This window comes from Sebastes umbrosus, chromosome 4 (assembly GCF_015220745.1).
Source record: "Sebastes umbrosus isolate fSebUmb1 chromosome 4, fSebUmb1.pri, whole genome shotgun sequence".
Taxonomy (NCBI): Eukaryota; Metazoa; Chordata; class Actinopteri; order Perciformes; family Sebastidae; genus Sebastes; species Sebastes umbrosus.
In genome coordinates this window covers 38,122,575-38,146,452 of record NC_051272.1, presented here as the reverse complement: position 1 = coordinate 38,146,452, position 23,878 = coordinate 38,122,575, and the positions used below count along the sequence as shown (strand labels likewise).

Here is a 23,878-nt window from a genome sequence, read left to right as displayed (position 1 = left end):
GCGAAATGTGTTGCCACGGTTTTGCACTCGGAGGCTCACGCTACTTCAGTCTTGGAAAGGGAGGAGTGAGCGGAGGGGTACTCGGTTGGTTGCAATCTGCAACCACACCACTAGATGCCACCAAAGCCTACACACTGTACCTTTTTTAAGTATTTGAAATCCAGCATTGCTTTCATCCACGTTTACTAGCTTGCAGTCTTCTTCTGCCTTCGCTTGTGTGTTACCGTCACCTGTTGATCAGTGGCTAGTGACACCATTGGCAGGACTGTGTATTGTATCACTTGTTGTGCACGAGATAAACAAAGCAGGGACCCACTCATAGAAAAACGTCTCCATAGCACTACTAGAGGTCTATAACTCTGGAGGGAACCTTTAAGCAACATCTCTCCAAACAGATGTTGGTATCCCTTGTTTGTGTTGTGAGTTGAGATATACAGTCTGATTCTGTGTCCTGAATTTTTGTTCCCTTGCAGGCAGAAACCAAATTCTACAATGGCTTATTGTACTATGGAGAGGGAGGTAAACAGTTTGCTATTACTAATCACTTTTATTCTAGGTTTGCCCTCAGTGGTACACAAAAATAATATGTGCATTTGTGTTACAGTGTCTGACACCAGCGTTGTTGAAGGCGAGTCCCAGATTCAAATGGGCAGATTTATCTCATTCCTTCAGGTAGGCAATGAGTACTTTCTGTGGTAACATACTGTAGTTTATTGAAATCACAGAACCATTGATAGTTTCTCTCTTTGCTCTTTGATAGGAACTGTCCTGTTTTGTGTCAAGATGTTATGAAGTGGTGGTCAACATTGTTCATCAGCTGGCTGCCCTCTACAACAGCAACAAGTAAGATCCTTCAACTGAAGCAAGTAACGTTACACAGTGAATGTAGTGTTCTGGTTGGATTGGCTCGAATACCCACGTTGTGAAAAGAGCCTTTGTGCACTTCACATGAAGACAAAACAACAACTTACAGACTGCATTTCTCGTTCAAGTACGTGCATGTTTGACTCTGTTACAATGTAAAACAAAATGTACAAAAGCATTTCTCCTCTCATATCTCAGGAGTGCAACAAAAATCATTGAGTCGTCGGGTGTCCATTTCCAGGTGGGTTTTAAGATTTGGTTAGTTTTATTCATGTCTTCAATCTCTGGTCTTTATCTAATCTATCTAAATCGTCTGTTTTGTGTTCCATCTGCAGATAGTGTACGAACACCTCGGGGAGTTGTTAGTGGTTCTGCTCACACTCGATGAGATCATGGAAAATCACGGCACACTAAAAGATCACTGGAAGATGTATAAAAGGTTAATGCAGACACACACACACACACACACACACACACACACACACACACACACACACACACACACACACACATGGCTATTGCAACCAGTGAGATAAAAGAAAAGCTAAATTCCATTTTGTTGGTACTGAAGACAACAACCATCTGTTAAAATGTGAAACTATCTGGATGAGCATGAAGGACAGCTCTCAGTGGTTTATAAAAGTGGTGTAGAAGCCAGAGTGTGTATCTAGCCTGTGTTGTTTATTTATTTTTAAGCTGCACACGTTCTTTTGGTTAGTATTGTGTCCGGTAATGGGCACAGTGGTGTGGTTTTTTACTTTATTTACCTGTGCATTTGGACGGCGGGATTTAGACAATAAGGGTGAGTTCAGCTCAGACATTATCTGTTGAGTAACTGTAGTACTACTACTATCAATCAAAAAGCAGCTAAGAGGCTAAAGCAGGCCCTTTGCTGTGACTCGTTTCAAGAAATCCATAAGTCCAGATGTGTTTTATGGTATTTATTAAATGAAAAGAATGACGAGCAATAACTTAGGCTAACTGGAATAACTAAAGTAGGTGACGTGACGTGACGTGACAGCAAAGAGCCTACTTTAACCTCTTACCGTTTTTTGATTGATAGCAGTCGCTACAATTGGATTGAAACCAGTCGTGATGTGATGCAAGCAAAGTCTGTTTTATTTCAGTATAACATGATGTCTGACAAATTGTTGTTTTCAGCTGAACAAAAATATATGTACGTTAATTTGATCTAGAAAAAGATATTTTGTATTAACCCTACATTTTCTGCATTCATACCTAATTTCATCTATTTAAACCAGATAGTAGTGTATGATCTATTTCAACAATCTGTATAGGCTATATATATTTCTGTAATTGCATCCTCTTATTGTAGGTTGTTGAAATCTGTGCACCATAACCCTGGGAAGTTTTCCATCCCTGAAGAGAAGCTGAAACCATTCGAGAAGCTCCTGCTCAAGCTTGAGGGACAGATGCTGGATGGCATGATACTGCAGGTGACGTCACTTCTTTCAAGCCTTTATTATGTTGTAGAATTTGTTTTCTGAAGATCAAGCGTTTGCTCAAAAGTCAGTGTTTCTAGTTTGGTGCTAATATGCAAACAGAGATCAATTTCTCGACTGTAAGCATAGGTTATTTTAAGACAGAATACTTGAGAGTTCATGTCCTCTGAGCACCATTAACCTCATGATGTTTACAACTGTGTGACAGGCCTGTGTGGAGCAGAGATTCGATGATCCCGGGGAAGGAGTAGCTGTTGCCAAAAACAGTGCCTTTGCCGAGGAATTCGCCTTCAACATTCGCACCATTTTCACCAATGTCGAGTCCAAAAATTGGTCAGTTCTCTCCTCAGGATCGACTGGTTCACTCCCTCCTGCAACTTCAAGTGATTTATGACTGTGTGTCCGCATTGTTTTCAGGTGAACCTTCAGAGATTGACCAGAGAGATAAATATGCTGGAGTCTGTGGTCTCTTTGTGCTTCACTTTCACATCTTCAGGAGTGTCGACAAAAAGTTCTACAAGGCGCTGCTGGACGTCTGTAAAAAGGTAGATCGGTGTTCTTGGCATGCCTCTGTTCTCCATCTGTGACGGCCCTCCCTTGTCTCTATTTATTTTAATTTTTTTTGATAACCTCCTGACAGTGGAAACATCTCAATCACGTGTGTCTGTGTCTGCCTCTTCCTCCAGGTTCCAGCTGTCACTCTTACTGCAAACATCATCTGGTTTCCTGACACTTTCCTCATCGCTAAGGTCCCAGCCGCAGCTAAACTAATGGATAAGAAGAGTCTCCAGGCCATCAGAGCACAGAGAGACACCTACCTGCAGCAAAGAGCTCAGACACTAACAAAGTCAGTGGGGCCAAAGATCAGTCACATTTATTTAGTTTCATTTGTAGATTTGTAGAATGTGATTGTTTCTATTGTTTCTGTTGTTTCTTCTCTTCAGGGATGTTCAGTCCTACTACGTGTTCGTAACATCCTGGATGATGAAGATGGAGTCCATTTTGTCCAAGGAGCATAAAAGTGACAAGTTGGCAGAAGACCTGAACAGCAGGTGTAATGTGTTCGTACAGGTAAGGACTGACAGCATTATCCCCTAACGAGGCTCCGCAGGACAACAGACCAGGACATGGGACTACAAAGACTAGCTCATCATCACATGGCATTCACATTTTTCCAATATGTCTTCAAATCCAGGTGTAAATGCACCTTCAGATGTATTGATTAACCTCAAAAAAACAGGCAACTTTGCTATGTGTTGCAAATGCAACACACACAATAAGTTCCTATAGTTACATGCGACCCCTCCTCCCCCAGGTTTCCCCTCAAACCATGTCTTGCGCTCTCATTGGCTGTAGCTCGTGGCCGGAATCCCCGACAGGTCCAGATATTTAGCATGCTAGATATCTATAATGTATCTGCGAGGCTCGCGTCTTTGAGCAGTTCACACATGACGCTCGAGTGCCGATGTGCGAGCGGCGAGCTAACGCCGATTTGCCACTGATCTTGAGCTTTTGTCGAGGAGCTCCAAAAAACGTTGTGGAGAAGAAAATCCGGACTAAAGCCGTGTAATGTGAACTAGGCATAAGTGAGCTTTCTGTATGAATCATGTCAAGATAAACTGACCGCATAAGATTATGTAAAAAGTGGTGTGCCTTTAATACAAGTTTGTTGAACTTCTTTACTAACAGTTCCCTGTGTGTTTTTCCTGTTCCTCACAGGGCATCCTGTATGCATACAGCATCAGCACCATTATCAAAACCACCATGAACATGTACATGTCCATGCAGCGGCCCATGACCAAGACCTCTGTCAAAGCTCTGTGTCGACTGGTTGAATTGCTCAAGGTGTGTGTGTGTGTGTGTGTTGTGTGTGTGTGTGTGTGTGTGTGTGTGTGTGTGTGTGTGTGTGTGTGTGTGTGTGTGTGTGTGTGTGTGTGTGTGTGTGTGTGTGTGTGTGTGTGTGTGTGTGTGTGTGTGTGTGTGTGTGTGTGTGTGTGTGTGTTCGCGCTTTTGAATGTTTCCAGGCTTTTCACCAGTGTGTGGTCTGTTTGAGTAAAACTAATAAGGTCATGTGACGTGTCTCCCCTCAGGCCGTGGAGCACACGTTTCACAGGCGGTCCATGGTTGTAGCAGACTCTGTTTCTCACATCACTCAGCAGCTGCAGTCACAGGCCCTCAACGCCATCGGCAACGCCAAGGTGAATACAAATGCACAAATAATAAATCACATTATTGGTATTTACAGGAGGAGTTTATGGAGTTTTTCTAATTACAGGTCTAACTTCATTTCATATGTTTTTATTCCCTGAAGAAAAGGGTGATCTCTGACAAGAAGTATAGCGAGCAGCGGCTGGATGTGCTGTCGTCTTTGGTGCTGTCAGAAAATGCTCTGAGTGGACCCAGCACGAAGGAGCGACGCCTGGTGGTGTCTCTGGCACTGTGTGTCGGCACTCAGCTGGTACGTTGGGAGAAGTTGATGGGATACAAACACTTCTGTTTGCTTTTATTTCATTTGATTCTTAGCTTGAAATCTCTCGCCGCCTTGTAGAAAACGTTCAAAGATGAGGAGCTGCTTCCACTGCAGCTCGTGTTGAAGAAGCTGGATCTGATTAGTGAGCTGAGCGAGAGGTGAGATTTTACTTCTTTTGATCAAGTTGATCAAAATTTCAAGTGCAAATTTTCAAAGTCGGCACACGACACGATCTTTTTTCGCTGCGCCTTCCAAGAGCTGGCAAAGTGATTTAACCCTCGGGGCAGTGAAGACAATTCCCAGAAGTTGAGATACTGCTGCTGCTTGGTGTGGAGCCAGTGTGACAGACAGCTTTCAACATGTCGTGTAACATACAGCCAGTTGTTGTGCTGTGATGTCTCATAGGCAAAGAGCTTGCACAGTAGTTTTGAGAACCAAACACTTTATATAACCAAATCCTTAAGATGCCTAAATCTCAAATACCCATTCATCCCTTTGGCAGACGACTGTCATCAATTATCTGTTGAGACAAACATCATCTGACACTTGGATGCTAATGTTGGACCTCGTCAGAACTGTGTATAAATTCTTCGCACAAAATCCTGTCATGTAAGCAGTTTGATGTTTTCTTTGACCTACTTCGGGCATATGACTGTTTTCCTGAATTCCTCAGGGTCAAGCTGCAGTGTGACTGTAGTTTCCTTTACTGGCATCGAGCTGTGTTTCCCATTTACCTTGATGATGTGTACGACAACGCCGTGGACGCAGCGCGAATACACGTAAGCAGAATGGACTGTCCACACGCACGGTTTCTTTGAGATGTTACATGGGTTTGTAACATCACAAAGGATTCACGCCAATTTAGGGGAAATCTACATTGCTGAATGAATTTTGGAAGTTGGGGTTTACTGCTTTACCAGACACGTGGAAGACTGAATATAGATAGATAGATATACTTTATTGTCATTGTCATTGAAAACAACGAAAAACAGTTTAGCAGCTCTTTGCAGTGAAAAACAAACATTAAAACATTCAGTCACAAGTAGAACAATAAATAAGTGGATCATCATAAAGTGCAAATTATGGTTCAGCAGCTAGTGTCCTCAGCCTTTGGGGGGGGGGGGGGGGGGGGGGGGGGGAAGGGGGGGGGGGGGGGGGGGGGGGGGGGCTACACACTTGACAGCCTGTGGGTAAAAGCTGTTTCGTAGTCTGTTTGTGTGTGTTTATATGAATATCTGCTTATTCATATAAACTGTTTGTTTATAGCTTGCCTTTAAATGTTACCTGTTTGTCTTCTGCTTGTGTCTGATTGGCTGCTCCGGTGCTCTGCCTTCCTGGGTGACGTCTGTGATTGGCTGGAGCAGTACATGTTTAGTGCACTGAGGGACAGCGTGCCGTCCATGTTGCACGCCAAACACATGGAATCATGTGACCAGCTACTGGAGAGCTACGACAAGGAGATCATGGACGTGTTCAACGAGGTGAGAACAGATGAAATGAGGATGTTAGAGGAAATGTACAGTATGGTGTACAAGTGTGGGGACGTTCGATTTAAATCATTTTATACAAATTAAACAAATTACCAGAGTTGCAGTCACATACTGTTAGATTCTTCATGTTACTCTACGCCCCTGTCTCAGGAGGCATATACTTGAACCAGTTCTCCCTTCAAAGGGTCTGATTCTCGTCTACACTGGGCTGACCCAGGTAATAACTAAGCAGCCAAAAACTGTTTAAACTGGTAGTGAGGAGATTCGCCTAGCTTCTCACGGCCCACATCCAGACGCCAACCCCGCTGCAGCTGCTAAACAGGCTGTAACGTAATCGCTTGGGGCAACCTGGTACTGTCAGTTTATGTCCACTAAAAAGTGCTTGTTGTTGCCACTGACAGTCTCAGATTGTTATAATAAGCGTCTGACAACATTATGGAGAGGACCTTACAGAGAAATAACTGTTGTAACTAGTTTGAAACCGTAAGTGAGAGTGGAGAGAGGAGTGCCGCGGGACGCCGGTGTTGTCACAGTTTGTTGTGTTGGAGTTCAGATAATGTGGCTCATTGTTATCGAAAAGATTTTCACTGTCATGGCTGAGTATTTAGCTGATTTCGACAATGTGGATGTGACAAGACTTCTCCGAGAGAGACACACAATAACAAACAGAAGTGAAAGGTGTGTTTCATTTCTCTGTAGGGTCCTTTCCATAATGTCAGAGACAACGATCTGAGCCTGTCAGTACCCTTAACAAGCACTTTTAGTGGACGTAAGCTCGTTCAGCGGCTGGCAGCTGCTGTGCTCTCCCTCAATACTGGACCTATTTAAATAAACTGTTAGACACTCAGACATAAAAACATGGGAAAATATGTGCAGGTTTAAAAATACAGAAGTCACTCTTTAACCTTGCTGTACATTTGTGCATCTTGTTCTTGTTCTATCTCTTTAGCACCTGCTGGACAAGCTGTGTAAGGAGATTGAGAAGGACCTGCGTCTCTCTGTTCACACCCACCTGAAGCTGGACGACAGGAACCCTTTCAAAGTCGGCATGAAGGACCTGGCCCACTTCTTCTCCCTCAAACCCATCCGATTCTTCAACCGCTTCATCCTTATCAAAGGTGATGGAAAACTGTGTCCACACACACACACACACACACACACACACACACTTTCTTTGCAATTTTAATAGCATCTACTGCACTCATTAGAACGAAACAAACAAAGCTCAAACGGAGCGTTTCAGACAGAGGTTGAAAAGACTCCTCGATCTCTGTGTCAGAAAAACTCCTTTTCTCTGTCTTCCTCTCGGGAGTCGCCGTGAATCACCGTAGAGCTCCACTGATCAACAGGCTCATTCACATGCAGAAACATTCATGAGGTGCTTTGCATCGACCAGTTATGGCTGAATGTGGGCGTGTAGAATATGAGGCGGATCCATGTGCGCACATTTCCAGTTGGACTGTGACTTATAAAGGGAACATTGCCTGCAGCTGTGCATACGCACAGTTTTATAAGTCTGATATATATTTTTTTTGGCACACGCCATTTTCGGCTTTTGTGCGCACGTACATTTTTAGTATGGATCCTACGCACTGTTTTATAAATGAGACCCCTGATCGTGTCAGTGTAAGAACGTGTGCTGTGTAATACTCACACCTGCTGGACAACTATAAGATGGTGCTGAGGGTTTAACTTCTTTGTCACGTCCTTGCAGCCTATGTGACCCACTACCTGGATAAAACTTTCTACAACCTAACCACTGTCGCTCTGCATGACTGGGCCACCTACAGTGAGATGAGGAACCTCGCCACGCAGCGCTATGGACTCACGATGACTGAGGCGCACCTGCCAAGCCAGACCCTGGAGCAGGTCTGTGTGGTTACACCGTATACGTCATGACAGAGGTGGAGTTTTTCATTTAAAGAAGTATAGGTTGATTATAACTGGAGCCCCACCCGGTGTGTTCTCATCAGGGTTTGGACGTCCTGGAGATCATGAGGAACATTCACGTTTTTGTCTCGCGCTACCTTTATAACCTCAACAACCAGGTAAGACAGGAAGCCTCCATATTCACCTTCTATCTCTTGAACCAAGCAGTTTTTACAGTGTGTGACAGTTTTTGCTTTCCAACAGATCTTCATAGAGAAGGCCAGCAACAACAAGCACTTGAACACCATCAACATCCGTCACATCGCCAACTCCATTCGGACCCATGGCACAGGCATTATGAACACCACGGTGAGCTTACAGGGAAGGCAGTGGCGTGTGTTTTAGTCCGTCTCTCAGATCTGGGTGCATCGAGGGCTTTTAGCCTCACCTGTTGCACATCTCCTCTCTTCTTTCATCAGGTGAATTTCACCTACCAGTTCCTGCGGAAGAAGTTTTACATCTTCAGTCAGTTTATGTACGACGAACACATCAAGTCCAGACTCATCAAGGACATCCGCTTCTTCAGAGAAACAAAGGACCAGTCTGATCAGAAGGTAGAGACAGGCTCAGTGTCAGTCCAAATTCATTCATTTTATCACACCAGTTACACAAACTAAGCACAATGGACAGATGGTGAATATTGGAGGGGTGGAACTTTTCAGAAAATGTTCTGTTTTAGTTTGGTCAGATAGTTGCAACACCAGTTGAGCCCCGACTGGTGAGAGCTGGAAAGCTGGCGTTAAATCAGCCTCGGGAACGGGGCTTCTCTACATTTTCTGTTCTTGGAACCAGTTAGCTGTCTAATCCTCCTGAAGTTTCTGTTTTAGAAATACTGCGTTATCATATCACCATGCACAGTAACTTGGCTCCCTGCCACCAGCTCTTATGTTGTCCATGATTGTGTTGTAGTATCCATTTGAGCGAGCGGAGAAGTTTAACCGCGGCATCAGGAAACTGGGCATTACTCCTGACGGACAGAGCTACCTGGACCAGTTCAGACAGCTCATCAGCCAGATTGGTGAGAAAAACAACGTATTCCGTAAATGTTGATCTGCTCTTGGCATATCATCTTCAGAAATTCAACTGCAGGTGCAGACAGACGTAAGCCAACATCAATTTGACCCCGTTTTTCTTTCAGGTAACGCCATGGGCTATGTGCGTATGATTCGCTCTGGGGGACTCCACTGTTGCAGCAGCGCTATCAGGTAAAAGAAAGTTGTTTGAGTGCAGCTAACCTGCTCAGGAGCAGGTTATGTTCCAGATAAGAGATCAACTCGTATGAAAGCATCTCCTACTGACCAATCAGAGCTTTGTGTGTAGATCGTATGATAATATCACACACATATGAAGAAGTTTAAATCATAATCCAGACTAAAAACAACACCGTTAAACCTGACAAATGCAGGAAGGACAGCTGGCTGTATGCTGAGGGTGTTTACCGCTTTGATTTATATTTTTTGATTTATCTTTTTTAACTTGCTCTTGAGTCCGTTTCACACCGCCAGAGAGGGGGGCGCAGGTGAAAGAAGGTTCAAATAGTCTTAGACGCCACATTTAATACAGGGTAAAAATAAGTGTAATCCATTCATCTATTACACTCTTAAACGCTATTTATATTTAGACGAGTATATCTGACTTTTGAGTGTTCCATTAAATTAATAACTGTTAATTTACGCATTCACACATCTGGAGTTTTTTCTTTTATCAGCCGTCCTTCCTTCCTGCATTTGGCAGCTTCAGCTGTGTTACTTTTAGTCTGATTAAGTGTTTAACGTCTTCGTATTTGTCCAATATAGTTTACTCTTCCTTTGTTAAATGTGCTGCTCTGCCTGTCTGTTGACTTGTTCATGTCTATGATTGGTCAGATGCTGCAAACACCTCCCCGTTTATGTGCACGCGCTCATAATGAGATTGGAAAACCCTGGGTTGATTTACCGAGTTGATAACCAGCTTCGTAGTACAGTTTAGCGAGATCTCGTTTGTTAGAGTTAGTGAAGCCAGATAACGAGAAGATACCCCGGAGAATGTTGAACTGTCTTCGTAGTACAGGCCTCCGGTTATGTTCCATATAAGAGATCAACTCGTATAAAAGCACCTCCTACTGACCAATCAGAGCTCAGTGAGCGGATCATATGGTAATATTACACAAATACAAAGAAGTTACAGTCATAATCAGACTAAAAACAAGACAGTTTAAACTGACAGATGCAGGAAGGACAGCTGGATTTATGCTGTGGGTGTTTACCGCTTTGAATTATGTTTTTATATTTATTTTATTTACTTGATCTTGAGTCTGTTTCACACCGCCGGAGACGGGACGCAGCTGAAAGAAGGCTGAAATGGCATTAAACAAAGTTGTGGCGTGTATGACGATAATATGATAAGAGTAATGGAGTTATTCAGTATACTCTGAAAGCTATCTATACATCACTGCTCCATTTATACGACTATATCTGACTTTTGACTTGTTCCCTTAAATTAATAAGTCTGTTAATTCACGCATTCACACATCGGGAGTTTTTTCTTTTGCCAGCTGTTCTTCCTGCATTTGGCAGCTTCAACTGTTACTGTTAGTCTGGACTGTGTGTTTAACTTCTTCGTATTTGTCGAATATAATAGTTTACTCTTTGTTTGTATAACATGCCGCTCTGCTGACAGTAGACTTGTCCACGTCTGTGATTGGCTTATATGCTGCAAACTCCTCCCCTTTAATGTGAACACGCTCACAGCCAGATGGAGAAACCCTGGGTTGATTTACTGAGTTGATAACCAGCGTCGTAGGAGCGCTTAGCGGATCTCGGTTGTTAGGGTTAGTTAAGCCAGATAAGGAGAAGATACCCTGGGTATGTTGAACTGTAGTACAGACCTCTGGGCAGAGCTACTGGAGAGGGAAACGTGACAAGAGCACAGGGAACACATACAGCCGTAACATTCACTGAAGTGTTTTCTGTCATATCTCACCTGTATGTTTTTGGGTCATCTCCAGGTTCGTGCCAGACCTGGAGGATATAGTCAACTTTGAGGAGCTGGTGAAGGAGGAGGGACTGTCAGAGGAGACCCAGAAAGCTGCCAGGTAGGGCATTTGAAAACCCTGCACTTCCATGTCTCCAAAATACACTGCTCATTAAAATGAAGGGAACACTTAATCATCCCAGTATAACATCGTCATCAGTTAAACTTCAGGGATATCAATCTGTACATTTAGGGAGCACAAGTGATTGTGAATCACTTTCAGCTGCTTTGGTGCAAATGAAAGTGACAACAGGTGAATGGAGAGGCAACAGCAAGACAACGCCCCCTAAAGGGAATGGTTCTGCATTTGGTGGCCACAAACAGCTGCTCTCTCCTCATCCTTCCTGACTGATTCTTCTCTAGTTCTGTGTTCTGCTAGTGTCCTCTTCACTACTTGTAGCATTAGGCGGTACCTGCAGCCCTTATCAGGTTGCATAGGTGGTCCAGCTCCTCCAGGAAGACATCCATACGTGCGGTCGCAAGAAGGTTTGCTGTGTCTCCCAGCAGAGTCTCAAGAGCACGGAGGAGAAGGGCATCGACCCAGCAGCAGGACCGCTATCTGCTCCTTTGTGTGAGGAGGAACAGGAGGAGCTCTGCCACAGCCCTACAGAATGACCTCCAGCAGGCTAATGGTGTGCATGTGACCAAACTGTCAGAAACAGACTCCATGAGGGAGGCATGAGGACCCGACGTCCTCTAGTGGGACCTGTGCTCACAGCCCAGCACCGTGCAGCCCGATTGGCATTCAACAGATAACACCAGAATTGGCAGGTCCACCATTGGTGCTCCATTCTCTTCACAGATGAGAGCAGGTTCACACTGAGCACATGTGACCGGCGTGAAAGAGTCTGAAGACGCCGTGGTGAACGTTATGCTGCCTGTAACGTCATCCAGCATGACCGGTTTGGTGGTGGGTCAGTGATGGTCTGGGGAGGCATACTGTATCCTTGGAGGATCACACAGACCTCCATGTCATAGCCAACGGTACCCTGACTGCTGTTAGGTACAGGGATGAAATCCTCAGAGCGATTGTCAGACCTTACGCTGGTGCAGTGGGCCCTGGGTTCCTCCTGGTGCAGCGGGCCCTGGGTTCCTCCCTGTGCAGGACGATGCCCAGCCTCATGTGGCCAGAGTGTGTAGGAGTTTCCTGGATGACCAAGACATCGATGCTGTTCACTGGCCCTCACGTTCCCCTGACCTAAATCTAATTGAGCACCTATGGGACGTTATGTATCGGTGCATCCAACGCCGCCAAGTACCGCCACAGACTGTCCAGGAGCTCACTGATGCCCTGATCCAGGTCTGGGAGGAGATCCCCCAGGACGCCATCCGCCGACTCATCAGGAGCATGCCCAGACGTTGTCGGGAGTGCATACAGACACGCGGGGGCCGTACACACTACTGAGTCCCATGATGAGTTGGATCAGCCTGTGATTTCAATAGTTTACTTTGATTTTGGATGTGATTTTGAATCCAGCCCTCAGTGGGTTGATGATTTTGGTTTCCGTTGACTGTTGTTTCATCATTTTGTTCTCAACAGGTTATACAATGGACATCAGTAAAGATTTTCCACTTGAATAATTCGTTCATCAAGAGATCTGATGTGTGATTTAAGTGTTCCCTTCATTTTTTTGAGCAGTGTATAATTTGCATGTCAGTCTTTGTGAAGCATGCACTTGTGTTTTCTGTAGATCTAAAAAAAAAAAAAAGAAATTGGGGTGTTTGTGGGTTAATTTAAATCTGCAGCGTCGGCTCCAGTAGATTCAGTTTTGGTTTAATATTTCTGTCATGCACACAAACAGCTGTGCTTCAGTTGTGTCTACGGCACAGACTGTATAGAAGTGGACGTAGTCACCGTGATGTCACCCATTGGTTTGTGGACTACAGTTTTGAAGCCTCAAGTTGGGCATTTTGAGAGAGGGAGGAGCTAAGTACAACCGAATGCTGAATAAGTCATTTTCAGGCCACCAAAAAGGTTCTAATTAACTTTGATGAAGTGAAAACACTGTGAAAGGGTTAAAGTTGTAAGAAGAAAACACAGACAATCACAAGGTATCCCCGCCCTAAAGCATCCCCTGCTTTATGGTCTGACTCTAAATGGGACCATAATGTACTAAATGAACATCATGCTGTATTGAAGAAGACTTGAAACTAGAGATTAAGACCATAAACTCATGTTTACAATGTTTACTGAGGTAATAAATCAAGAGAGAAGTAGGCTCATTTTCTATCAGACTCCTATCCAACCAGAGGAGTCGCCCCCTGCTGGCTGCTAGACAGAATGCACGTTTAAGGCATTTCAACATTGGCTTCACTTTTCAGACCAGGAGGTAGCTCACTGGTCTGTGGTCAAATAATTCTGATATTTTCAGTGTATTTCCATTTTTACACCTGTAGAGGGCACCACAGCTACAAAGATGTAAAGGAACCATCACCTGTTGTTTCCACAGTTCTTCAGTGTTGTGTGTCGTTTTCAGTGTCCTAGATTCAGTGTTGGGAGATCTGACCAGCAACTCTGCCGAGGGGACGGAGTACTTCAAGATGCTGGTGGCGGTGTTTGCTCCAGAGTTTCGCAGTGCCAAGAATATGCACCTGAGGAACTTCTACATGATCGTACCCCCACTGGTCAGTGTCAAGACCTTTCATTTGGCTGTGTTCCAAACCGCCTACTATATACTACTGACGAACGCAGTATGCAGTATACAATACATACTACATACTACTGACAAACGCAGTATGCAGTATACAATACATACTACATACTACTGACAAACACAGTATGCAGTATACAATACATACGACATACTACTGACAAACGCAGTATGCAGTATACAATACATACTACTGACGAACGCAGTATGCAGTATACAATACATACTACATACTACTGACAAACGCAGTATACAATACATACTACATACTACTGACGAACGCAGTATGCAGTATACAATACATACTACATACTACTGACAAACGCAGTATGCAGTATACAATACATACCACTGATGAACGCAGTATGCAGTATACAATACATACTACATACTACTGACGAACGCAGTATGCAGTATACAATACATACTACTGATGAACGCAGTATGCAGTATACAATACATACTACTGACGAACGCAGTATGCAGTATACAATACATACGACATACTACTGACGAACGCAGTATGCAGTATACAATACATACGACATACTACTGACGAACGCAGTATGCAGTATACAATACATACTACATACTACTGACGAACGCAGTATGCAGTATACAATACATACTACATACTACTGATGAACGCAGTATGCAGTATACAATACATACTACATACTACTGATGAACGCAGTATGCAGTATACAATACATACTACTGATGAACGCAGTATACAATACATACTACTGATGAACGCAGTATACAATACATACTACTGATGAACGCAGTATGCAGTATACAATACATACTACATACTACTAGGGGTGTTACAATTCACTCAGCTCACGAAACGATAAACGATATTGGGTTCACGATCTCGATACGATACAATATTATAACAATAATTTTAACAGAACTTGAATGATGAAAATATAGGACTGAAAAAGTAGCCTTTTATTCAAAAGACACAAAATGCAAAACAATGCTGTTGTTTGCCCTATAGTTCCATTTTGTATGGTATCAGTCCTGTCCTCTGTCCTCTTGTCCTCCATCAGTCAGTATCAGTCCTTCCTCCTGTCCTCTGCTGATGTCACTCATCAGGTAACGTTAGGGCTGGTAGGGGGGGCTGCTTTGTCTCAGCCAGCTGATCAGTTTACCAGTAGGATACATGACAAACTAACCTAAACAGTTGGACTACACAGCCTACTGCCAGCTTTAGTCATTTAAAGTCATTCACAACTCAACTAAATAACTTACACGTGTTTACAGTTAGCTGTTAGCCACCGAGCTAACAAGCTATGCTTGTGTAAACATAGCGGCGGTGGATGAGAGACTGCGTACAGAGCAGATTGAAACGTTGCTTTCCTACTGTTTTATCGTGTGTATGCTTGTTGATCAGGTGTAATAACGTATCTTGGCTTTACACTTGCAAAGTTTTATAGCACTTACATAGTTGTCAACTCTATGGTGTGGGGGGCTCGCTCGCCAGCACTGTCCAGCATCTCTCCTCAGTACGTCCATGTATGTTGGTGTGGGACGTCCCTGTGATCGATGCCCGTGCGTTGGTTCCCGCAGCATCAGCATGCTTGCTGGGAGTTCTTGATGTCTTTGGCAGTGACCGAGAAGTCTCATTCTCCAGGCTGCCACTTTGTCACTAAGTGTTGGTAGTCCCTCGTTAGCCTTGGTAGTCCCTCGTTAGCCTTGGTAGTCCCTCGTACAGACGGAATTAATTAATGATGGTAGCAGTTGGTGTCAAGCAGGCAGCAGACGCGGCAGCAGATGCAGCCACAATCCAGGTGACATCCAGATCCAGGTGTACCCCGCTCCAAGTGTACCCCTGTTCCAGGTGTGACCCCGCTCCATGGTTACCTGCGAGACAAGAAAGCACAAGGACTCCGGGGAAGGAATGAAGTTAGTAACAGTGAATGGGACATGAATATATACAGGAGGAGAGAGGAGCTCAGTGTGTCATAGGAAGTCCCCCGGCAGTCTAGGCCTATAGCAGCTTAACTAGGGGCTGGTCAAAGACAGCCCTAACTATAAGCGTTATCAAAGAGGAAAGTCTTTAGCCTACTCTTAAATGTAGAGAGGGTGTCTGCCTCCGGGACTGAAACTGGGAGCTGGTTCCACAGAAGAGGAGCTTGATAGCTGAAGGCTCTGGCTCCCATTCTACTTTTGGAGACTCTAGGAACCTCAAGTAACCCTGCTGCATTCTGTGAGCGCAGTGCTCTAGTGGGGTAGTAGGGTACTATGAGCTCTTTAAGATATGATTGGGCCTGACCGTTTAGCGCTTTTGTAGGTGAGGAGGACGATTTTAAATTCTATTCTTGATTTTACAGGCAGCCAGTGCAGAGAAGCTAATACAGGAGTAATATGATCTCTTTTTCTAGTTCTAGTCAGTACACGTGCTGCAGCATTCTGGATCAACTGGAGAGTCTTAAGAGAGTTATTGGAGCAGCCTGATAATAAGGAGTTGCAGTAATCGAGTCTAGAAGTAACAAATGCATGGACTAATTTTTCTGCATCATTTTGAGACAGGATGTGCCTGATCTTTGTAATGTTACGTAGATGAAAGAAGGCAGTCCTTGAGGTTTGTTTTATGTGGGAGTTAAAGGAAATATCCTGATCAAAGATAACTCCCAGATTCCTTACGGTGGTGCTGGAGGCCAGGGCAATGCCATCTAGAGTAACTATATCATTAGATCATTTGTTTCGGAGGCGCTCGGGGCCAAGTACAATAACTTCAGTTTTGTCTGAGTTTAACATCAGGAAATTGCAGGTCATCCAGGTTTTTATGTCCTTAAGGCATGCTCGAAGTTTAGTTAACTGGTTTGTTTCATCTGGCTTGATCGATAGATATAATTGGGTGTCATCTGCATAACAATGAAAGTTTATGGAGTGTTTTCTAATAACATTGCCTAAGGGAAGCATATATAAGGTAAATAGAATTGATCCAAGTACAGAACCCTGTTGAACTCCATGACTAACTTTGGCGTGCATGGAGGACTCATCGTTAACATGTACAAACTGAGATCGATCTGATAAATAGTACTTAAAGGTCACCTATTATGCAAAATGCACTTTTCCATGTCTTTTAAACATCAATATCTGTCCTCAGTGTGTCTACAGGTCACCATAGTATCATAAAAGACCATCCTCTCTCTTTTTCTCCTGCTCCGTTTGTCCGGAAATGGGTGTAGAAAATCACTTTGCAGCTTTTCCTTTCTCTTCTGACGTCATTAGAGAATTGCAAGCCATGGGTTGGTTGAACCAGAGAACACGCAGCTAGGTGACCCCGCCCCACTGCGCGTCAGTCTGTGTAATCCACAACCGAACTTGACCAAAGTAGCCCCTACTGTTAGTCTCTAAGAACCAGCAGAACAGGCTTCATGTAATCCCATCATCAAAATATAACATGTTCTTTCACAAAGGCTTTATGTAATTACACTGTTTAAACAGCTGATATTTATATATTATATTTATATATTATATATATTTGATGTCATGCATGTAGAAGAGTACAGGTAGTAAATAGTGACTGTAAGCAACACAACACATTTCTGTTTCACAGTCAAACTTTATTTGAGTAGACAGATGACAATATTAATTATTCACAGCATTTGTAATCATCAGTTATGATGACATGGTACAGGAGAAAGTCTTCAGCTCCAGCACACTCCGGTAAGCTAAGCTCCGGTGGTCTGTAGTCATGGTAACACAGAGACAGCTACTACAGTAATTAATATACCATTACTCTGATCTTCCATACATTTATCAGGTGTCTTTTACCAGAAATAATGAACTGACTACTGTTTCACATCTTCTATTTTCCACCCTGATGGTCGCCGTGTTTACACACCGTCTCATAGCGGTAGCATGTAACTAACCCGTTAGCATGTAGCTACATGCTAACGGGTTAGCTCTGTATCTCCCATCTGCTCTCAGCTATCTGCTCACAGCTATCTGCTCTCAGCTATCTGCTCACAGCTATCTGCTCTCAGCTATCTGCTCACAGCTATCTGCTCTCAGCTGTCTGCTCACAGCTGTCTGCTCTCAGCTGTCTGCTCTCAGCTATCTGCTCTCAGCTGTCTGCTCACAGCTATCTGCTCTCAGCTATCTGCTCACAGCTATCTGCTCTCAGCTGTCTGCTCTCAGCTGTCTGCTCTCAGCTGTCTGCTCTCAGCTATCTGCTCACAGCTATCTGCTCTCAGCTATCTGCTCTCAGCTATCTGCTCTCAGCTATCTGCTCTCAGCTGTCTGCTCACAGCTGTCTGCTCACAGCTGTCTGCTCTCAGCTGTCTGCTCTCAGCTGTCTGCTCTCAGCTGTCTGCTCACAGCTATCTGCTCTCAGCTGTCTGCTCACAGCTATCTGCTCTCAGCTGTCTGCTCACAGCTATCTGCTCACAGCTATCTGCTCTCAGCTATCTGCTCTCAGCTATCTGCTCACAGCTATCTGCTCACAGCTATCTGCTCACAGCTGTCTGCTCTCAGCTGTCTGCTCTCAGCTGTCTGCTCTCAGCTATCTGCTCTCAGCTGTCTGCTCTCAGCTATCTGCTCTCAGCTGTCTGCTCTCAGCTGTCTGCTCTCAGCTGTCTGCTCTCAGCTGTCTGCTCACAGCTGTCTGCTCTCAGCTATCTGCTCTCAGCTGTCTGCTCTCAGCTATCTGCTCTCAGCTATCTGCTCTCAGCTGTCTGCTCACAGCTGTCTGCTCTCAGCTATCTGCTCTCAGCTATCTGCTCTCCTCTGGGATGATTCTGTTGGTCATTTCTCACAGATGGATCTGTAAAGACAGACGTAAAACAGAGTGTATGTTTACGGTTTACAGAGTTAATGCATAAGGTAAACACTGAGCTAACTAACAGAGCTATAAATAGTATTATTTACCTGAGAGAAACCGTCAGGAAAACCTAGACCGCAGATGTTCATCATTTATCGCCGATTTCTGATCAGATTCCTCCGGGAACTTGCGCTGGGTGAAGTTTCTGGTTTATAATCTTTAAAGTGGTTTTATAAACTTTTCCTAGCTGCTTCCCTTTACCTGCAGAGCTACAAGTAGCTCTCTCCCTCTCTGTGAGGGGAGGGCGAGAGAGTGCTGTGTTGTTGAGGACGTTTGAGTGACAGAAACGCTGACCAATCAGAGCAGAGTGGGAGGAGACAGGCTCTGAATCAGCCTCTGTCAAACAGATCCTCTGAGCTGGTATATTCAGGCTGACAGTATGAGAAGAATAAAGGTTTTTTTTGAACATTGCAGCATGTAAACATATTCTAGTGCAACATTAAAATACATCTATGAACCTGGAAATGAGCATAATATGAGACCTTTAAACCAAACTAGTGCAGTTCCTTTAATGCCAATTAAATTTTCCAGTCTCTGTAATAGGATGTGATGGTCAATGGTGTTTGCATACTACATACTGCATACTGCATACTGCATACTACATACTACATACTACATAGTGCATACTGCATACTACATACTGCATACTACATACTGCATACTACATACTACATACTGCATACTACACACTACATACTACATTTTGGCCAAATCAGTACGTACTACTAGTATAGTATGAGGTTGTACTACTAGTATGGTATGAGGTTGTACTAGTATGGTATGAGGTTGTACTACTAGTATAGTATGAGGTTGTACTACTAGTATGGTATGGGGTTGTACTACTAGTATAGTATGAGGTTGTACTACTAGTATGGTCTGGGGTTGTACTACTAGTATGGTATGAGGTTGTACTACTAGTATAGTATGAGGTTGTACTACTAGTATGGTATGGGGTTGTACTACTAGTATGGTATGGGGTTGTACTACTAGTATAGTATGAGGTTGTTCTACTAGTATAGTATGAGGTTGTTCTACTAGTATAGTATGAGGTTGTACATCTAGTATAGTATGAGGTTGTACTACTAGTATAGTATGAGGTTGTACTACTAGTATAGTATGAGGTTGTTCTGCTAGTATAGTATGAGGTTGTTCTACTAGTATAGTATGAGGTTGTTCTACTAGTATAGTATGAGGTTGTACTACTAGTATGGTATGAGGTTGTACTACTAGTATAGTATGAGGTTGTACTACTAGTATGGTATGAGGTTGTACTACTAGTATAGTATGAGGTTGTACTACTAGTATGGTATGAGGTTGTACATCTAGTATAGTATGAGGTTGTTCTACTAGTATGGTATGAGGTTGTACATCTAGTATAGTATGAGGTTGTACTACTAGTATGGTATGAGGTTGTACTACTAGTATGGTATGAGGTTGTACTACTAGTATGGTATGGGGTTGTACTACTAGTATAGTATGAGGTTGTACTACTAGTATGGTATGAGGTTGTACTACTAGTATGGTATGGGGTTGTACTACTAGTATAGTATGAGGTTGTACTACTAGTATAGTATGGGGTTGTACTACTAGTATGGTATGGGGTTGTACTACTAGTATGGCATGGGGTTGTACTACTAGTATGGCATGGGGTTGTACTACTAGTATGGTATGAGGTTGTACTACTAGTATGGTATGGGGTTGTACTACTAGTATAGTATGAGGTTTGGGATACAGCCTTTGTTTCTGTGCTACTACTACTACCTGTCATTTGTTTACCTATTCACTCTGTTTTGTTCTCGACTGTTCTTCGTCTTTGGTCCATGCAGCACTTTCAGTAATTGATACACAACTAATCTCTCGCCTAGACGGTGAATTTCGTGGAGCACTCCATCAGCTGCAAAGAGAAACTGAACAAGAAGAACAAGACTGGAGCTGCTTTCACAGATGATGGCTTTGCTATGGGTGAGTGAAGCGATGAGTATGTGCTATATAGCATCAGCTCAGTGCTCTACACTTGTTCTGCTGACTGATTTCCTCTCTTCTTCCTCTCTTACTGCTGTGTCACTCTCGCAGGCGTGGCCTACATTCTGAAGCTGCTGGACCAGTATCTGGAGTTTGACTCTCTGCACTGGTTCCAGGCCGTCAGAGACAAGTACAAGAAAGAAATGAACGCTGTGGTGAAGGAGCAAAGCGTCCAGTCGGCCAGCCAGGATGAGAAGTTGTTGCAAACTATGAACCTCACTCAGAAGAGGCTGGATGTCTACCTCCAGGTACAGTCCCTGTTGGATTGTCAAAGAAGATACACAACCCCCTCTAACTGGGGGATGTTAACAGGAAGTATAATGTTGCCATGGAGTCACTGAGTTTGTTTTGACTTTTATTTTTCCTTTTTTGACAAATTGGCAGCATTAAACATGCCAAATTAGCTATTGGCAGTATCTGTTTGCAGAGTATCCATGGATGTACAGACTACTATCGCAAGATGACTTCACTACTGAAGAAAACTCAAAAACCAGTGCAGTCAAAGTTAACGCCATAATAACGCTTTAGCACATATTCGTTTTAACGCCAGCAATTTTTTAAACAGATGAACGTAACTTGCTATTTTTGGTTGTAGCGGCTCAGTGTTAAATCTAGAGTGAAGATACTGGTATCATATGAAACTATAAAACCTGATGAATCCATCGGTACCAACCATGTCATAGTAGCATAAATAACGCTCCAAAGTTACACTAAATTTTGGCGAGGAAAAACTGGCATGGCCATTTCCAAAGGGGTCCCTTGACCTCTGACCTCTAGATCAGTGAATGTAAATGGGTTCTATGGGTACCCACGAGTCTCCCCTTTACAGACATGCCCACTTTATGATAATCACATGCAGTTTGGGGCAAGTCATAGTCAAGTCAGCACACTGACACACTGACAGCTGTTGTTGCCTGTTGGGCTGCAGTTTGACATGTTATGATTGGAGCATATTGTTTTATGCTAAATGCAGTACCTCTGAGGGTTTCTGGATCAATATCTGTCATTGTTTTGTGTTGTTAATTGATTTACAATAATAAATATATACATACATTTACATAAAGCAGCATATTTGTCCACTCCCATGTTGATAAGAGGATTAAATACTTGACAAATCTCCCTTTTAAGGGAAATTTAGAACAGATACAAAATGTGAGATTAATCATGATTAACTATGGACAATCATGTGATTTAAAATATTGTAATCAATTGACAGCCCTATTAAAAATGGGATGATTCTCAGGCAGGTTCAGACATTTGAAGGAGCGTCTTTTCTATGATTTAGAAGTGAATTTATGGATGTTTATTTGTGATGGAAGATAATGATATCCTCGGGACGTGTAAGCCAAACTGAATATATAACAATGTGTGTTGTGTCTGTGTTCAGGTTGGACTAAATTCTGAACATATTCTGAGAAGGAACACGAACCTTGATGCTAATTGCAGCTAACGGGTTTTAAAGTACCTTAATTGGCACCATGGGCTGTGTGTCACAGACACTGATGCTGCTCCAGCTGCTGACGGTGTTAATAAGCGGGCCGAATCAACAGGCCGTACTACAATAACAAGCTTCCCTTTGTAACTACAACACCGCGGTGCACCGGTCCCTTTCACCTCACGCACTATCTTTGCCTCTCATCGCTCCCTCTCTGACCTCTTTGTCTTCCTTTCACTTCAGGAGTTTGAGCTGCTCCACTTCTCGTTAAGCAGCGCCAGGATCTTCTTCCGAGCAGATAAGACTGCAGCCGAGGAGACCCAGGAGAAGAAAGATAAAGGTCAGGTGGTGTTGTGATGATTAATGGAGTCTTTTAATTATGCAAAAGCCCTGGCACAGCCACGCTGTTCTACAGGCTTTTTCTAGATGATTCCTCATAGATGGCACCCTGATTAATGAAGGATGAGCTCTGTGTGTTTTTATCCTCCTTTAGATCTCAGAAATAACTCACTTGCCATTCTTCTTTCCACCAGAACAAGCTGCCAAAGCAGGAGGTACCTCAGACGGCTCAACCCTCACTGAACCGGCCTCAAAGTGACCCTCGCTGTGAGATCAGCAGATCAGCGTTCACAACTTGAGTACTGTAAAATGAGGGCGCCTGGCCAGAAGAGGAAGTGTGAAGAGAAGATCTCAAGCTGCAGACTGCACTGAATGTGTGTGTAGTTCAGGGAGAAACAACCAGAAAGTGGATGAAGCTACAGACAATGTTTGTCTTTACGTCCCCTGACACAGCAATCATCTTCATCAGAGAAAGTGCTACTGCAGGAAGTGTCTTGTTTAGTTTCCATTCTACAGAACGCAGCTTCCACGTGTTTGGAACATCTAATAAATTCAGCGACTGCAATTTGAAAAGGTCAGGCGGTGCAACAAGAGTAAGGTAAAAGCCAACGCTTTCCTTTGCCATACTGCCTTTTAATACTTCTACATCCAGTCTGAATGGACTGGATTCTTTTTCTACAGTCTCAGCCTCAGCTGTGTGTGTGCCCTCTGCTCATCACAGACAAATCCAATCAATGACTGATTTACATCTGTTTTGATTTCAACACTTTGCTGCATCTTTTGTTTGTGTCCAGTACACTAAATGTAATTGATTGTACATGGCCTTTAATGGCAGCTCTGTTCTTAATGCCTCTGTAGATTACAGCACAGTAATGAGGAATGTTTTCAATGTATAATCATGTTTGTGTGCCATATTTGCCAATTGCTAGTTTTTGTTTTGTCCATTTTCTACATTGTATGAATTCTGGTGTGTCTGTGCCTTTCTGAATTGTTTCCATAACCTAATGAATTTAGAAACAATACATCTAAACACACTAGATACTTGATCTGTGAGTGTAGCATGGTGCAAAAGTTTCATTATTTCTCTGCAGCACTGGAGATGTATCATTAAAGTTTTGTATCTATCAACATGTGGTACATGTGAAAATGAGGCCAGGATTTGGTCAGAATTACATTCCATGAATTGACTTGCTTGAAGAGAAAGTTCTATAAAGTCTTTGAAGACTAATAAAAGTTGCACTTTCAACAGAATTTAAAGTCTCAATCATGAATTTGTAATGAAAGCCTTAAAACGCAAAATGCAGATACTGCAAAAGGTTTTAAAGCACAGATTACATATTCAGTTCATGTTTGCTCCGTTTGTTTC

General features: G+C 43.3%; 2 protein-coding genes across 2 annotated transcripts in view; one reads left to right on the top strand and one right to left on the bottom strand.

Annotated features, from left to right (window-relative positions):
- Positions 1–23,763, top strand: part of washc4 (WASH complex subunit 4) — a 25,518-nt gene extending 1,755 nt beyond the window's left edge. The window contains exons 5-33 of the mRNA XM_037767711.1: positions 474–519; positions 605–672; positions 761–843; positions 1,063–1,105; positions 1,200–1,303; positions 2,201–2,321; positions 2,536–2,686; positions 2,745–2,872; positions 3,014–3,174; positions 3,272–3,398; positions 4,047–4,172; positions 4,418–4,525; positions 4,639–4,785; positions 4,876–4,955; positions 5,471–5,576; positions 6,162–6,278; positions 7,237–7,405; positions 8,002–8,156; positions 8,261–8,335; positions 8,421–8,525; positions 8,636–8,770; positions 9,126–9,234; positions 9,355–9,421; positions 11,203–11,289; positions 13,706–13,853; positions 20,582–20,678; positions 20,790–20,986; positions 22,417–22,513; positions 22,707–23,763. Of these exons, the coding sequence (XP_037623639.1) occupies positions 474–519; positions 605–672; positions 761–843; positions 1,063–1,105; positions 1,200–1,303; positions 2,201–2,321; positions 2,536–2,686; positions 2,745–2,872; positions 3,014–3,174; positions 3,272–3,398; positions 4,047–4,172; positions 4,418–4,525; positions 4,639–4,785; positions 4,876–4,955; positions 5,471–5,576; positions 6,162–6,278; positions 7,237–7,405; positions 8,002–8,156; positions 8,261–8,335; positions 8,421–8,525; positions 8,636–8,770; positions 9,126–9,234; positions 9,355–9,421; positions 11,203–11,289; positions 13,706–13,853; positions 20,582–20,678; positions 20,790–20,986; positions 22,417–22,513; positions 22,707–22,771 (3,222 nt within the window). The 3' untranslated portion in view covers positions 22,772–23,763. The remainder of the gene's footprint in view (positions 1–473; positions 520–604; positions 673–760; positions 844–1,062; positions 1,106–1,199; positions 1,304–2,200; positions 2,322–2,535; positions 2,687–2,744; positions 2,873–3,013; positions 3,175–3,271; positions 3,399–4,046; positions 4,173–4,417; positions 4,526–4,638; positions 4,786–4,875; positions 4,956–5,470; positions 5,577–6,161; positions 6,279–7,236; positions 7,406–8,001; positions 8,157–8,260; positions 8,336–8,420; positions 8,526–8,635; positions 8,771–9,125; positions 9,235–9,354; positions 9,422–11,202; positions 11,290–13,705; positions 13,854–20,581; positions 20,679–20,789; positions 20,987–22,416; positions 22,514–22,706) is intronic.
- Positions 1–23,878, bottom strand: part of LOC119486724 — a 1,187,645-nt gene that overhangs the window by 41,186 nt on the left and 1,122,581 nt on the right. The window lies entirely within an intron of this gene.